The 16517-nt window shown below is 40.3% G+C and overlaps 1 protein-coding gene across 3 annotated transcripts in view; it reads left to right on the top strand.

The window, feature by feature from the left end:
* PIK3AP1 (phosphoinositide-3-kinase adaptor protein 1) overlaps positions 1-16517 on the top strand; it is a 96491-nt gene that overhangs the window by 58817 nt on the left and 21157 nt on the right. For all 3 annotated transcript variants that reach the window (XM_081954026.1, XM_081954025.1, XM_081954027.1), the window contains 4 exons: positions 960-1142; positions 2114-2179; positions 8292-8494; positions 12651-12723. In XM_081954026.1, the coding sequence (XP_081810152.1) occupies positions 960-1142; positions 2114-2179; positions 8292-8494; positions 12651-12723 (525 nt within the window). The remainder of the gene's footprint in view (positions 1-959; positions 1143-2113; positions 2180-8291; positions 8495-12650; positions 12724-16517) is intronic.

Here is a 16517-nt window from a genome sequence, read left to right as displayed (position 1 = left end):
CCTGCCAACTCAGCTGCGCAATCTCCTGATGTTCCACAAGACTCTCCACCAGTGGCTCCTCCTTTGGCCACCCCCACTGAACTAAGGCGATCTGGGTGGAGCTGACCCCAGCCGGCGTATTTGGCTGACTACGCATGTGCTAACTGGGAGGAGAGGGATGTTAAGTCCTTGAGGCTACGATGCCATTGACTATCATTGCCGGTCCCTGATTGGTTGAGACGTGAGCAGCCAGCTGGTGGGAGAATGCAGCCATTCTATTGGTTCAGCGTCTAACAGCTCTAGTATAAAAAGGGCTGTCAGCTGTCAAATGTTGCTGTTTGCCGGGTCGAGGTTTGCCTTACATTTTGCCATGTTAAACAGTTAATCAAGGTTGTGTTAGCTTCAACCTGCCTTTCCTCAGTTCCTGTCTGCCTCGTTCTCCCTACAGAACAATGATAATTTATACAGTGAAACCACTACTGAGATAGATATTGTTAATCAATGCAGAATATCCAATCTAAATGGAATCCTATACCCTATACCTCTCTGTTGTTCATTTTCCAGCTTTTGTATCTTATTAATTTTATCTATTGCTTCTTCAATAATTCTCACGTTCCCTTATTAGTGCATCTCCATACATAGAACGTGGGTCAGTATTTATATAACTGTATTTATAGGAAAGTAATAAGTGGGATTAGCATGTTGAGAAATAGGCCTAGCCCATATTGGTTATAGAAACATACAGCTTGGACCTTGCTTAAGAGTGTGACCATGTCCTTAACTGAATTTCCAGTTATTTCTAGCATAATGTAGGGGTCACTTTGGAAACGAAGAAGACTTTAGTGAATTACAGTATGATGCCAAGCTAGCTCCCTGGAGGAGCTGAAGCCTTGAAACTTTTGTTTATGAAGAAAATTGTAAGAAAATTATTGCTTATTCATTTTTGTTTGTTTTATTTTTAACATCATTTCCTTTTCTAGGAGTTAATTTGGAGATTCCAGAACTTAAGGAAGGTATCTACCATCAAAGTGAAGACAAAGATGTCTATCATACTGTGGAACAAGACAGCTTTCCCCAGGAAATGGTTAACAGGCCACCTGTTCCTGTTCCAAGACCTGATCCCTCCTCCATACAACAAGACAAACAACCATACATTTACAAAGGTGACTGGTGAACAAAGTCTGATAACTTTTTTGCTAGACAGTGTAGAATAGAAGGGGAGTTTGTCCATTTTAATAGATGTCAAATAATTATTTCGATATTTCCGATCCACCCGCCAATCAGCTGCTCGTGTTGAATCAGGCTGAGACAATGTGCTGAAGCTGACCTGGCTATTAGCTATTTGTTGCAAGGATGCTAGCCAGATGAATACCAATGGATGCTGGTAGGCAGAGACTTTTTTTCCGGAGCATCTTATACTCCAAAAAATACAGTAAATGCTTATCTCATTTGTAAGTTTTGATAATGTAATGTTTTTATGTCCTGATATTTTTATGTGACTAGCATAATGGAATTGATATTTTAAATCCAATGCTCTATATCAGGGCTGTCAAACTCCTGGCCCAGTGTCCGGATGCGTCACCTGCTGGCCATGCCCATGCCCGGTTTAACAAAGGGGGGAAAAGTCCCTATACATCTGCTCTATATTCTTTCCCTTGAAATTTACAATAATAATTTTCTGTAATTATTCAGCCCACGCTGAATCAACATGAAGTACTGTCTTATTCCGTAATCTAATAGTTCCATTTGAAGGGATTTTTAAAAATAAATTCTCTTTGATTCCCAGGGAAGATTTCTCTGAAAGATAGTTCCCCCACAGTTTGTATTGTGAAAATGGACCTGAATCAGTTATGCCATCATGTCTTTAAAAGTTTGTCTTATGGTTATAAAAAATTCTGTTCACCTATATCATTTAAAAACTCACATAGTGTAGAATTCTCCCTTTTAAAATGGGTTTCAATGTTGGGTACTCCTCTGAGTTTTGTTCCTATTTGTATTTATATTTCTTTTAATGTTATGTTTGATAACATGATTTATATTTCAATACTATTTATAACATTTTTTAATATGTGCTACTTACACAACTTTATATTATGAGCTTTTAAAATGTTTTAAATAAATTGTACATGTTCAGTATTTACAGGAAAAGATCAAGAGAAATCTGGGAATCTTTATGTTTCTGCAAAAAACATTGGCAAAGGTGAGTCACGATTACACAATTTGGCCATACAAGATTCCTCTTCTATCTGCAGTGATGAACTGTCTTAATATTTCTCTTCCCTGTTTTCACACAATCTCAGAAAAGAGCACTCTCCAACTCTTAATCTTACTTGACAGGTCTCCAGACATTTCTAGAAATACTGCTAAATTTACTACACTATCATATGTTAAGTTGTCTAGTAGTTTTGGGAACTTCAGAAGTTTCATAAATTTGGCTATGAAAATTTATTGATATTTATAATCGGTTTTATTGCTTTCTCATGCAAATGTTATTTTGGTCTTCAGTGTAGTTTAACTAAATAAATAGAGGAGTCTGGAGTCTGCATGGCAGACTAAAAAGTCTCTGGACACATTGTGGTGGTGACTGGTAGACAGACAACAACTTCTGGGCAGCAGAGCCTCTTCAGATAAAGAGAGATAAAAAAAAATATTCCACCTATATTTCAAATGACTACTATTTATGAAGAGACTGCAGGAATTAAACTTGTGAGTTGAATGGCAGGGAATTAAAGATGATCCAGTGCGCTCACAACTGCCACACAGGCATTTAAGGATGCTGGGTTTGGATTTCCCTTTCTTAAACACATTTGGATATAATCAGTTTATAGAGAGAAATATTTAAATCAGCAGGATGAAGAAAAAAACCACTTGGTGAATCAGCCTTCCATATAGATTAAAGACAGAAACAATAAAAATTTTAATAAGAATTTTAAATTAATAGCAAAAAGCTTAATTCTATTTGAACAATTTAAATTTATTTTGGCAAAAGCGCTTTTTATACTATTTGGAAATAATTAGGCAAATAGGCCATGCTGTGAAGTTCCCAGAAGACGGCCTAATTAATTTACGAGCCTCGAGACAAAGTTCAAAAGAAATCCAATCATTTATTAGGATCGACATTCTGGCGTGAACTCCTGTGGAGCCAAAACTGCTTTTGCTTAATTGTGTTTGAACTTTACCCCTGTATCCCCTCCCTTCTGTCCTGCGTCATAACTCATATTCTCCAACTAGGCTGTAGACATAAGATCCGACTTCAGCCAAAGGCATGCATGGAATTCCCCCCCCCCCCCCCGCAGCCTGATAATAGTCATGGCAACGCTTTAGAAGTTGACACACGCCTTTATGAGAATACTTATTGCTTAATATCAAAGGGAAAAGGCAATTATTGGATGTTACAAAATAAAGAAATAAATGTAATATGAGATAGATTGTGTGTCTGCGTGGAATGCCAGTTTGGACTAAAGTCTTAAGGGCGCAGGAGAGGCTGAAAAGTGGTCAGGACTCCTGGGGAAGAAATGATGAACTGGAGACAGTGATGGAATGAAGACCTGGCAATGAGCCAGCAGTCTCTAGTGCAGGGGTGTCGAAACTTGGGAACTTTAAGACTTGTGGACTTCAACTCCCAGAATTCCCCAGCCTGGCTGGGGAATTCTGGAAGTTGAAGTCCACAAGTCTCACTCACCATCTTCAGGCTTTGTTTTGGGCTTAAAGCGTAGTCGGAGCTGCCGTGTTTGTATAAATCTTGGTGGGGGTGTGTGGAGTGCTGGCTTTGTTTCTGTAAGTGGATTGATTGGATGTGTGGCTGTATCATGATTGGTAGATTGGTGCTGATTGGTGCTGGCTGTGTGTCTTGTTGTTTTGTATTGTAATGGTCTGGGTGGTGGATGGGGCTCGTTTGTTGATTAGGGCTGGTTTCCAGATGTCTGGTAGGCAGGAGGTATCATCACATTTATTCATGTTGTGGGGGTGTTTCTCTATTTCGATAGCTTCCATAATTATTCTCTTGTTGAAGTGTTCAGTTTTGGAGATTAACCTGGTTCCTTCAAAATTAATTTCATGTCCTGTAGCTTTAAGGTGCTGGAAAAGGGAGGAAGTTTTTTCTTTTTTTCTTACTGTGCTCTGCGATGTGTGCATTTATTCTCCTGTTTGTTTGTCCTATCTATGTTTTCTTTACCATGTTTTAATTTCTTTTTTCTGTTTTTTTTTCTTTCCTGCATTCTATTTTTTATTTTTAGTTTGTATTAGTTTTTATTATTGTAAATTATAATCTTTATAAAATTACCACAAGGAAAACCAAGAGAGAGAAAAAGAGAAAAGCCTCTTTTATTTTCATCTTGCTAACTGGCTCACTTTCACTTTTGGGTTACAAATAAAAGTGTGCCATCTACTGACTGCAAAATTTGATAAAGAGAAGAGAATCATTAGAGGAACTAATGCTGTGTTCTGTAATGCTGGTGTTCTAGTTTGTGATGCTTGGCAAAGCCTGCTCCAGTCTGATATTGATTGCTCAGCTTTATTGACATTGAATATCTTTGGATCATATGCTTCTACTTCCTTTCATTTTTATGTTCCTCTGTATTTATTTCCCTTCTGTGCTCATTTGAGTTTTATTGATCCTGGCTAGAGTTTCTTGAACTCATTTTTCCAAATGAATTTCAGTGTAGAATCTCTCCTCAGGCTACACTACCTTTTCCCCCAATTAAAACAGAAGCTTGCATTTGGAATAGGTTTGGTTTATTTAGCTGGAACAACAAACATTGCCAATAGATTGCAGTATACTGTACTGTGAAGCTTTCTTTACTTTCTGTGTTGCTTTAAGTAGATTGCGATCTTCCCCTGCCAAACCCCTATGAAAACTCTTGTGTTTGCTTGCTCTAGACCAGTGTTTCTCAACCTTGGCGACTTTAAGTTCTTTTTTTAAAAAATAATTTTTTGATTTTTTATTTTCCTTCTTTACATAAAACATAAAATCTTCCTTCTTTACATATTGTAGAAAGTGTATCAGTTGGTTACAAAAGGCTTTCGTGCATCTCTTCCACAGTCATCAAGCATAATTCATATTAACTCAAGTATTTTAACGCAAATATTTATACATGTTACCATTATCATACCTCCATTTTCATTTGACCATAGTTGTTTAAACATCCTTCATCATAAAATATACCAGGATTTAATACATAACCACATACTGGGATTTCATTTACTATTTCTAAAATCCTCCAATAACACTGAATCCTTATATCCTATTCTAGCTAAATATCCACAATATTTAATAACAAAGTTTTCTAATCACTGTTTACAATTTACATTCCATTTCCTTATGTTGGACCCATACATATATATACGTTGCTATCATTATCCCCTCCTTTATTTGACTATATCCTGTATCATAACATTTTCCCCCTAATAATCAAGACTTAACTGCATCTAACTTAGTTCTTTTTTATTAACCGTTATATATAATCCAAAAGGATTTCTAATCTTCCTTTCATGGGTACCATTCAATATTCATATCCAATTATTACTTATCATAACACTACACATTATAAACATTATTATCATTATCAATTATTTATTTAACTATATCTATTGTCACTAAATTTTACTAAGTTTAACTAGTTTTAAATTATACACTTCCATCTATCAACCTGTATCTTTCCAGTAGCAAAACAGTCTCATGTCTTCTGCCATTTGTGGTGTCAGTCCTCTAATCATCTCCTTAATCAAATTTGTATGGATTCCTCTTAGCAACTCCTTGCTTATAAAATCTCTCATGTAATTTCGATGCCCTTCTTCTTTTTCCTTAATCAGCTTATCTTTGATTGTCAGTAGTGTTATCAATGACGTTGCTAATAAAATTTCTCTCTTTAAATCCATAAATTCTTTTGTTTTTTCTTCTTCTGTGTCTTGCCATCTGGGGTAGAGTTTCCCTCCATTTAATGCCTCTTTCAGTATTCCACTCTTTCCATTTCCAGAAACAAACCAATCACCATAAATATCAGCAAATTTAATTTCTTTATGGTCATTTTCCTCTTCGGTTTTTAGGATTCGAACCTCCACTTTTTCCACTTGATAAACATCTCCAACTTCTTCATCATATTTTACTGTTAGATGATCTAAGTCTTCCAACTTCTTCTCTGTCCTCTCAAATGTGTTTGATAATTTCTTAATTTCTAAGAATATCTTTTGCAGGCTTAAAGTTTCTTTCTGCTGTTGAAATTGTGCCATTATCTGCAGCCAACAAACACTGCTGCTCTAGCTTGGAAGGTTTTTACAAGATTAAGCATAGATTCACAATAAAGTTTTATTTTCACTTTTCTGTGGTTGAAGATATACTTCAAAGGGACATCTGTATGCTTTTCTTCTTATCACTCTCTATAAACAAGCAGTGAGACCTTGGAGTGCCAAGCCAGGATAATCAGTAAGAAAAGTAAAAGTGTTTAGTTTCCAATACACAAACCTCCAGCCTCCGAGTAGCAGTGTTATTGTTGCAATTTTCTTTGTTTCTTTTTGTATCTTTTTTGTATTTCAAATTTTTAAAAAAGTCCGATTCTTGAATGAGTTAGAAAAACACCCACAGTAATGAAAGAGGAGAATTTTAGTCCATAGGTTACAAAGAATAATAAAAGAAAAAAATAGAAGAAGAAAACTTCCATTCATTTTAAAAGGCTTACATAAATTCCATCCATGAACATAGCATTTAAAAAGTAAGATAACCCACTGCCCAAAACCATTCCAAATTTAATTCCGACGCTTATTTCTTCTGTTCTCCAATTTAAATTAATTTTAAGTTTTTTATAGGCAGTCTCTTTTAAAACGGTAAAAATTCATCACCAGCTGGAAACACTTTCTCTTTCCGTATCCTTTCATTTTGGAGCCGCCCCGACTTCATCAGCCTTGGCTGGATTTTTTGTTGCTGGCGTGATGAACTTCTCTTGCATCGATCAGGGACTTTGCGATGTCCCTGAGATCAGCAAGACATATTCTTCCTGTTCACCATCTCTGCGGGACAGTTTAGGTCCGATTGGACCACCCAGCAGCAAAAGTATCGGCTGCGGTCTCGGAGCATCGAGACCGCATGTCCATGCCTTCGTGACATTGGCTCCTCCTCCATGACTTTAAGTTCTATGGACTTCAACTCCCAGAATCCCCCAGCCAGCACTGTCGCCAAGATTGGAAACACTGCCCTAGACCATGGGTGTCAAACTCAATTTCATTGAGGGCCACATCAGGATTGTGTTGGACCTCAGGGGGAGTAAGGTGGGTGTGATCAGAGGGGGCATGGCCTGCTCAATGTCACTCATGTCGGGGGCGCCTTTGGCAGCCTGAGCGCTTTGCTAGTGGAAACGGGCTCCCAAGCTCCATTTCAGGCTGTGACGGGTTCCTGCAACCCTCTGCCAGTGAAAACGGAGCGTGGGAGGGCCGCATGCAATGCTTCCTCGGATGTCAGCTCGGAGGAGGATGAACCAGTTCTAGGCATGTCTGGAGCGGAATTGATCAATGGCTCCAAGCAGCCATCTGAGAGAGATTTGGCTGAAGTGCAGCTGCAGCAGGACAGCCCTGAGGCTTCAGGTGGGGAAAGCATGCAGCTGCAGCTGGTCCGCGATGAAGAGGAACAGCCTTCTGCATCTGATCCAAGAGCACACAGGGCAGAGAAAAGGCAGGAGCAGAGAAGGTCAGCCTTCTGTGAGGCTTATTTGTGAGAAGGCAGTCTCTCCCTTCTTGATGGGCTGAACCAGAAGCTGGCTATTTAGCACAGCAGACAGATGGAGGCAATGGTGGAAACAACAGATTTGTTTCCTGGTTGTTATGATTCCTGCCTTGCTTTGTATTGACATCGTGCCTTGACTTGGATTGTGAACAAGGGATTTTTCTTGCCTCGAGAACCCTCTTGTATTGTGAATTTAAGTTTGCCTGGTGGGTTTATCTTGACTGGGAAACTTTCAAGTTGCCTTGTGGAGTCATTGGCCATTGTTCTGTGAACTAGCATTGGTCTGCTTTTGGCTGGACTTATTGGGGGCAGTTCTGGGGTTTTGGTGAAGGGAATTGCTGGAGAATATTAATACACGCATTAAAACACTGTTATGTGTGAGTGAGCGGGACAGCACATTTCTTCTCTTCTCTTCTCTTCTTTGTCTTTCCTATGAAAGTCATGGCCAAATATTCCATTTGATCCCCCTCACTCATGTTCTGGAAAACAACATTTCTTAGTTAGAATATTGATGGCTTTGATTTAAACTTCACAATTGAACAATGTAATATGCCCTGTGAGAGAATAACATGATGGATTTTTTTTTCTTTTTAATTTTTAGAACAAATAAATACAGTTTCAAACCAGCCTCAACAGAGTATATACGACCCATTTGCTGGTATGAAGACTCCAGGTCAGAGGCAGCTGATTACTCTACAAGAGCAGGTGAAGTTGGGGATGCTCACTGTAGATGAAGCTGTCCTGTGTTTCAAAGAGTGGCAGTTAAATCAGAAGAAGAGAGCAGAATCATTTCGCTATCAACAGGTATGTATTTTAAACAGATGAAAATTACAAAATCTCATTACTAAACCCAATTCACCTTATATCTCATATTATTTTTAATTTGTTTCATCATTGCAGGAAAGGTGCTACAATTTCTATCTGTCTGTAAATATCATAGTTGAGTTTTTAAATACAATTCAAATATTCAAATATTAATAGGCTAAAATGGTGAATATATTCTCTAGAATAGGCAGAACTTCTGATTTATGTAAAAAAAAATATCTTAAGGTAGCTTGTGACAACTTGAATACTTTTTGTCCTAGTGGAATATTTCCCCTCAGTTTCTTTATCAATGAATAGTAGAGCAAGAGGAAGGTTTTTATGAATTAAACTTATTCCCTTTGTGTAGTTGCCCATTCTATTACAATATCCAGTTAGGAAGGAAATACCTTTTTAATCAAGTTTTTATCTGATCATGACATTCTTTTTACAAGAGACTTGGGCTTTAGAAGAACCCAATATAGATAGTTCCTATATTAGCTAGTCAAGTGACAAAGGAGAGACACATGGTTTGACCAGGACTATGTGGTTACCAGAAGTTCTGGTTGGTTTTTATAAACTACCGTATTTATCGGCGTATAACACGCACAGGCGTATAACACGCACCTTCATTTTAAGAGGGAAATTTCAGGAAAAAAATTTAAATTTCAAATAAAGAACTTTGAAGCAAAATAAGGGTAGCTCAGAACTTTTTTTTATTAATATTATTACCACTTATAAGGTAAATAATGTAAAAGGACAGTAAAAGCAACTGTTTTAACAAAGAAACTTGGATATTCTGTTTTTACAAAAGTTTACTCAGAAATCGCTATCTGGGAAACCAAGAAACTCTTCATCTTCACTGCTATCTTCAAAATCGCAATGAACACTGCTGCTTTCACTGCTACTATCTTCCACCCTCCCTTCCTCCTTCCCTTCCTTCCTGCCTCCCTTCCAGTTCCCTCCTTCCTCTTTCCTCCTGTCTGCCTGCCTTCTTTCCCTCCTGCTTATCTATGCTTCCTTCCTTCCTTGCACCTCCCTCCCTTCTGCCTGCCTTCTTTCCTCTTTCCCTATCCTCCTATCCTTCCTTTCTCCCTCCCTCCTTCCCTGCCTCCCTTCCAGTTCCATCCTTCCCTCCTTCCTTCTGCCTCCTTCCTGCCTGCTTGCCTTCTTTCCTCTTTCCCTCCAGCGTTTCTGCTTTTCTTTCCTTCCTTCCACCTCCCTTCTGCCCTCCTGCTTTCTTTCCTCTTTCCCTCTTGCTTGTCTATCCTTACTCCCTCCTCCCCTCCTTCCCTTCTTTCCTGCCTCCCTTCCAGTTCCCTCCTTCCCTTCCTTCTGCCTTCCTGCCTTCTTTCTTCTCTCTCCTGCTTGTCTGCTTTTTGTGTGTGTGCGCGCGTGCGAAAAAGAGGTGGTGGGAGAGAAATTTGAAAGGTCTTCTGCTTTCGGAACTCGGAAATACCCCCCCTCCCCTTTTCCTCCAGCGAGCACGGAGCTTGACGGAGGCGAAGTGTGTGTGTGCGCGCGAAAAGGAGGTGATGGGAGAGAAATTTGAAAGGTCTTCTGCTTTCGGAACTCGGAAATACCCCCACACACACACTCCCCTTTTCCTCCAGCGAGCACGGAGCTTGAAGGAGGTGAAGTGTGAGCGCGCACGCAAAAAAGAGGTGGTGGGAGAGAAATTTGAAAGGTCTTCTGCTTTTGGAACTCGGAAATACCCCCCCACACTCCCCTTTTCCTCCAGCGAGCACGGAGCTTGAAGGAGGCGAAGTGTGAGCGCGCGCGCGAAAAAGAGGTGGTGGGAGAGAAATTTGAAAGATCTTCTGCTTGCCGTGGGCGGGCCGCATTTACATAGAGCAGGGAGGGCTATTAAAGGGCCGTATTAAACCGCCCCCCGGGCCGCAAATGGCCCACGGACCGGACTTTGGACATGCCTGGTGTATACGGCACTTGTTAATACTGTAAAAACATGGCTTCTTAACATTATATCGGCGTATAACACGCATACATCGTTTGCCCCCTATTTTTCAGGGAAAAAAGTGCGTGTTATATGCCAATAAATACGGTATATCAACAATGCCCTGCATAAATATCAGTATGTAGATTACTACTTTTGAAAATGAAAAAAGCGGTCTCAATAAAACAAAGGTGACACAATTGATAATTACAGCTAGATTGAAATCCCTCTCTACTCTGGCACTTTGTAGACAAAAAGTTCATATCAAGTATCAAATCAGATTCCCATGAAGGTTTGGGAAAATCACTTTAAAATTATTTTTAATTCTCAGACAGATGACTCTGTGGTTGTTTCACACCCTTATTATAAATTCCTCCCAAACAAACACCAGTTTCAGTGTCTGAAATGAAAAGCTTATCAACAGACTTATGCCAGGGAAGGTTCCTGACTGTGACCATGTCTTGCTTCAAATGCTGAAATCTATTTTGGCCTTTTTTTTTCTGATACATTCCTTAATTCAGAAAAATTATCTCCAGATTAGGAATTTTAAATTAGCAGTTGATTCAATTTTGAGACCACCTATTAAAAAAAAGGGAATTTGGTACTGATTTGCAGATTCCTCATCCAGAATTTTAGGAGTCGATTAAGATTGACCCACAAGACCTATAATAAAACCGCTGTGTATAGGGGAGTTGCAAAGGGATATATCCCTATGTTGAATTTATACATGAATTCACTCTCAGATCAAAGCTCTTACATACATATCCCAGAAAAGCAGAAAAGGTCTGATTTTTGCTTTATGCAGATGATTTCATTTCAAGTGTAGTCCCTCAAGACTCCTGTTTCTCTTGAAAGATAAATATAATAACTTGCCTTTAGTACTTTTATGGAGGAATTTAACAAAGTTCATGCAGCTATCTGAACCTGCCTTTGGGATGATGGTTAAATTAAATCCATCCTCCATTTTCTGTTACACTGTTTTTCTATAATGATATCTGAAGAAGATTATTTTTTCTTTTGTGTTGTATGCTCCAAATCAGTTTGAGAATATTATGTTAATTTCTTTCTGTCAGATAAGAATAACCAGATTCCATATAGGAATCAAAGTTTTCCACATTAGCTGAAAATCTATTTAAACAATTAACTTTTGGTCTACATTATTAACATCTTAATATTTATTTACATCTTTGATCATGTATGAACATATTAAATCAGATTATATAAAATATCAAACAATACTTTATATTATATTATAATATTATATTAGCTTATTTCTATATTGCTAATATATTACACTATACACTCAGTTCTCTAATTTTAAATTTCACTCACAATTATTAATTTTTCATTTTCAATCCCGATATCAACAGTGTAATATTTTATATTACTTGACTGGATTTAGTTATAATATATTTTTTTTCAAACTGGTCATTGACTAAAATGAAGTTTTATGTCTATCCCTCCATCTCTCCATCCCTTCATCCCTGCAACCAAGCAACTGGACTACTGAATAATAGTGGAGTGGATAAGAAGATTGCAGATAGTTAAATGAATTATTATGCCTACATTTATTGTCAAAAAGTTTACCAGGAATACTCACTTTCTTTCTTGATTTTGTTATTTTTACAAATAATTCAAGACCGCAAACTTCTCCGACACACCTTCCTCCTCCTATTTTCCCCACAACAACATATCTGTGAGATGGGTTGGGCTGAGAGAGAGTGACTGACCTTAAGTCACGCGGCTGCTTTTCATGGCTAAACTGGAATTAGATCTTATTGTCTCCAGTTTTCTAGCCTGGTGCCCTAATCCAGTGTTTCCCAACCTTGGCGACTTTAAGTCCTGTGGACTTCAACTCCCAGAATTCTGGCTGGCTGGGGGATTCTGGGAGTTGAAGTCCACAGGACTTAAAGTCGTCAAGGTTGGGAAACACTGCCCTAATCACTAGATTGGGTGTTGGCAACCCGCAGCTCCAGAGTTGCATGCAGCTCTTTCATCCCTCTCTGTGGCTCCCTGTCACAGCAGAGGAATGAAATAGCTGTTGCCCTGTTGCGGCGGTGGCAGTGGCTGGAGCCTTAGTGCAGCAGCCAAGTGCCCCTGCACTTGCCAAAACAGCATTCATCAATTAATTATTGCCAGATTTGCATGTTTTTATGAATAAATGCATTTGTTCATATTCCTAAAAAATTAATTTTGCATTTCTAGGAAAATCTAAAACGGTTACGTGATAGCATCACTCGACGACAGCTTGAAAAGGAAAAGGCTGGAAAGCACACAGGTAAAATCCTTAGCTAATTAATAACAGTAATTAGCCATTCTATTGGTCTAAAACCAAGAAGAAATAATTAGGAAACTCTTATGTTAATGGTTCATCCTGGCAGATATATTTTTGTAAAGCACTTTATTTGGAAGTTGGTGAGAAGATTCACAAAATCTGAGCAAGGTGGAATTGCTCCATTAGTTTTTTTTTAATTAATTAATTTTTAGAATATAGATTTTTATTTATTTATAATATGACATACAAAGAGAATACCAAAGTAAATATTAGGGAAATTAGGGAAGGAAAAAGGGAAGTAGATAGTGGGGGAAAGCATTGACTTCCGACTCATTTGGTGTAGTAAAATAAGGCCTCTACCCTCAACTTTTTACTTTTTCATCATAATATAAACTAGCCATTTCTATAACAACAAATATATCTACGTCTCCTCCATTTTCTCTTCTCCTCTTATAACCTTTGTAAACAAGCCCTGCTTCTTACTGGATTGGGAGGATGACTGCCTTTTAATGGAAAATGAGGCTTCGTTAAGGGACAGAAGGGAGAACAAGGATAATATTAAGAACAATTTTAAAGGAGGTCGGATTTGGTGGCTAAGAATTGCCTTTTGACAGCACAGTTATTGCTATATTTGATCAGCTTTTGGAAGCAAATAAAAAGATTGAAGAATTAAAGCCTCTAATGGAAGATTATATCTCTAAATTAGGTAAGGAAGTAAATAGCAAAGGCCATGCTCCAAAACTTATTTTTAATTCATGGACAGCTCATGTGGATTGGGGACAGCTCAAGATGTAGAAGACACGGAAGAGAGGCTAGTTCTAGAGAGACATAGGATTCTACTCCAAGTTGCTGATAATCCTTTGAACAGGGAAAGTTGGCATAATAGACAAGTAATACTGAACTGTCTTTGCCAACTTTTACACTGCAGAGTATATTCTAATGAATATATTCTAACCCTAACCATATCTCCAACATGGAAAGGTTTGGGTTCCACTCTTTTCTCGTCAGTTTGAACTTTAAAAGCCACTCTAGCTTCCTCTAAAGCTAATCTAAGTACTGGCCATGTGTTTTGTTAGATTGGGTAATGGAAGGCACACCAGGCTAAAAGGCAACAACAGCTCTTTATTAAAGTACAACAAGAAAAATCCAGCAAAGGTTGAGTCTGACAGCAGCCCTTTTATAGGGAACTGTCAGACCCTTCGACCAATAGGATTAAACCGGAACAGAGGACCTTGGTGGAAACCACTGTAGTAGATACCAGTATCTAACACCCCTCCCCTCTTGGATGGAACAATCCGACTCGTTATGTAGTCACGCAGGTAGGCGGGCTTTTAGGTAGCTATGCCAGACCTGCACAGTTCAGTCGGAGGGTGTTCTTTGGGCAGGTCGGACGGACCTGTTTGCTCCGCAGTTCCGCTTGGTGGAAGCACCTGGAAACTTTCACAGGCAGCAGCTGGAGCTTCTAGAGCCGATTCACTCGGAGCTCGCTGCGGGCCTGCAACATAACCAGATAAGTTTCCCGGTACCCTCGGGCTTGAGCTGGCTGTGGAAGGAGTGAGAGTTTGCTCTGTTTGGGTAGGGCTTTGGCTAACTCATGCAGGAGTTACCTCTGGTTGTCTAAGAGTGGAGTTGGAGAGGCGGCCATGGAGTTGGTCAATGTGCCTTCTCCAATTCTGACCATCCTGGAGCTGTACAAGGAAAGAGCGAGGCCCGTTGATGCCTATCACTGTGGCAGGAATCCACAGAGTTCCCCCGGCATAGTTGTGGCCGTAAACTGAATCACCTATGCTAAAGTTCCGAATCTTACTTGTGGAGTCAGGGGGTGATGCGGCAGAATAGTTTGGATGTAGCCGGTCTAAGTGGGATCTTAGCCGGCGACCCATGAGAAGCTTGGAGGGGCTTCTCCCTGTAGTGGCACTGGGTGTGATGTGTTGCATTAGCAAATAGTAGTCAGCCCGTGTTTGCCAATCCCAGGCCCATCCTAGTGCGGGCCTCTTTTGCAGATCTCACCATTCTCTCCACCTGACCATTGGAGGCCGGATGGAATGGCGTGACCAGGGCATGCCTGATTCCCTGAGCTGCTAGGAAGGTCTCAAATTGCATGGCCATGAATTGGGGCCTGTTGTCAGAGACCAGGACGTCGGGCAGGCCGTGTGTGGAGAAAAGTCTCCATAGTACCTTGATGACCTCTTCTGCCATAATGGAGGTCATGAGGACTATCTCTAGCCATTTCGAGTAGGCGTCCACAACTACGAGGAATGTCTGGCCATGAACTGGGCCAGCAAAGTCAATGTGCATCCTAGACCATGGTGCTTGAGGACGCTCCCACTCCTTAGCGGGCACCTCTGGGGGAGCTGGTCTGGACTCCTGGCACGGTGTGCAGGTATCCACCCATTCTTCGATCGCCCTGTCCATGTTAGGCCACCACATGTAACTCCTAGCCAAAGACTTCATCCTGACAATTCCAGGATGCCCTACATGTAAAGCCTCTAATACTGCAATGCGCAGTTTGGATGGAACAACTACCCGGTCCCCCCACAGTAAACAACAATTGACAACAGATATCTCATCACATTTGTTAAATACATTTTGAAATGTATTGGGCCACCCCCTCCACACCCAGTTCAAAATCTGTTTGATGGTGGAGTCCTTTGCAGAGTGACGGGCAACGCCACTGGATGAGACAGGACCAGTCTCAAGGCAGTCAGTGAGGAGGACTGGCATCTCGAGGGTAGGGTCAGCAAGAAGTTCAGTAGAAGTAGGCAGCTAGGAAGATGGTCCATCTGGTCATCCGCGGTGATAACGATACTGGGGTAGGTCGGTCCCCAGCCAGCAAACCCAATAGCGGCTTGTGGTTCGAAATCATGGCCATATAGGTACTCATGGAACCTCTTTACTGCAGCCAAAGCCTCACGGTCCAGCTGGCCGTAGTTCCACTTGGCAGCGGACAAGGTCCTAGAGTGAAAGGCTATGGGAGACTTGGTTCCGTTGGGCATGTGGTGGCTGAGGACGGCGCCAACGCCAAACAGAGAAGTGTTGCAGGTCAGCACCAACGGCAGGGTCTGGCTGTATTGTACTAGAAAAGTGTCCGCCGATAGGAGTCTTTTTACCGTGGCAAATGTGGCAGCTTCAGCTCTGCCCCAGGACCACTTCGCGTTCTTTGCCAGGAGACAGTGTAAGGGCTCAGCAATGGTGGCTTTCTGTGTAAGAAAGACGCTGTAGAAATTAAGGAGCCCGAGGAATGCCTGCAGCTTGGTTTGATTGTGAGGTATAGGGGTGTCCTATATTGCTTGAATTTTTTGGGTGGTCGGGTGAATCCCAGAGCCATCGATTAGATACCCTAAGAATTCAACCCTTGGGGAGGGGAGGGGCCGAAGTCGCGACGACACGATGTGCGGTCTCAATACTCTGAGATTGCAATCAACACTTTTGCCATGGGGGGGGGGGTTCTAAACGGATCTAAACTGTCCCGAAGAGACAGTGAACAGGAAGAATACATCTTGTTGAACTCGGGGATATCGCAAAATCCCCGAAAGAAGCAAGAGAAATTTCTTCAAGCCGGTGACAAAAAATCCAGCCAAGGCTGATGAAGTCGGGGCGGCCCCAAAATGGAAGGAATGGAAAGTGAAAGTGTTTCCAGCTGGTGAGGAATTCATTGTTTTAAAAGAGAGACTGCCTATAAAAACTTAAAAATTGATATAAATTGAAGAATAGAAGGATCAAGCAGCAAAATTAAACTTGCAACAGTTCTGGACAGTGGCTATCCCATTTTTATATGTTATTTTCATGGATAGAAT

Source organism: Natrix helvetica (genome assembly GCF_964273705.1).
Source record: "Natrix helvetica genome assembly, chromosome: 5".
In the NCBI taxonomy this organism is placed as follows: Eukaryota; Metazoa; Chordata; class Lepidosauria; order Squamata; family Natricidae; genus Natrix; species Natrix helvetica.
This window is presented reverse-complemented; position numbering and strand designations above follow the sequence as displayed.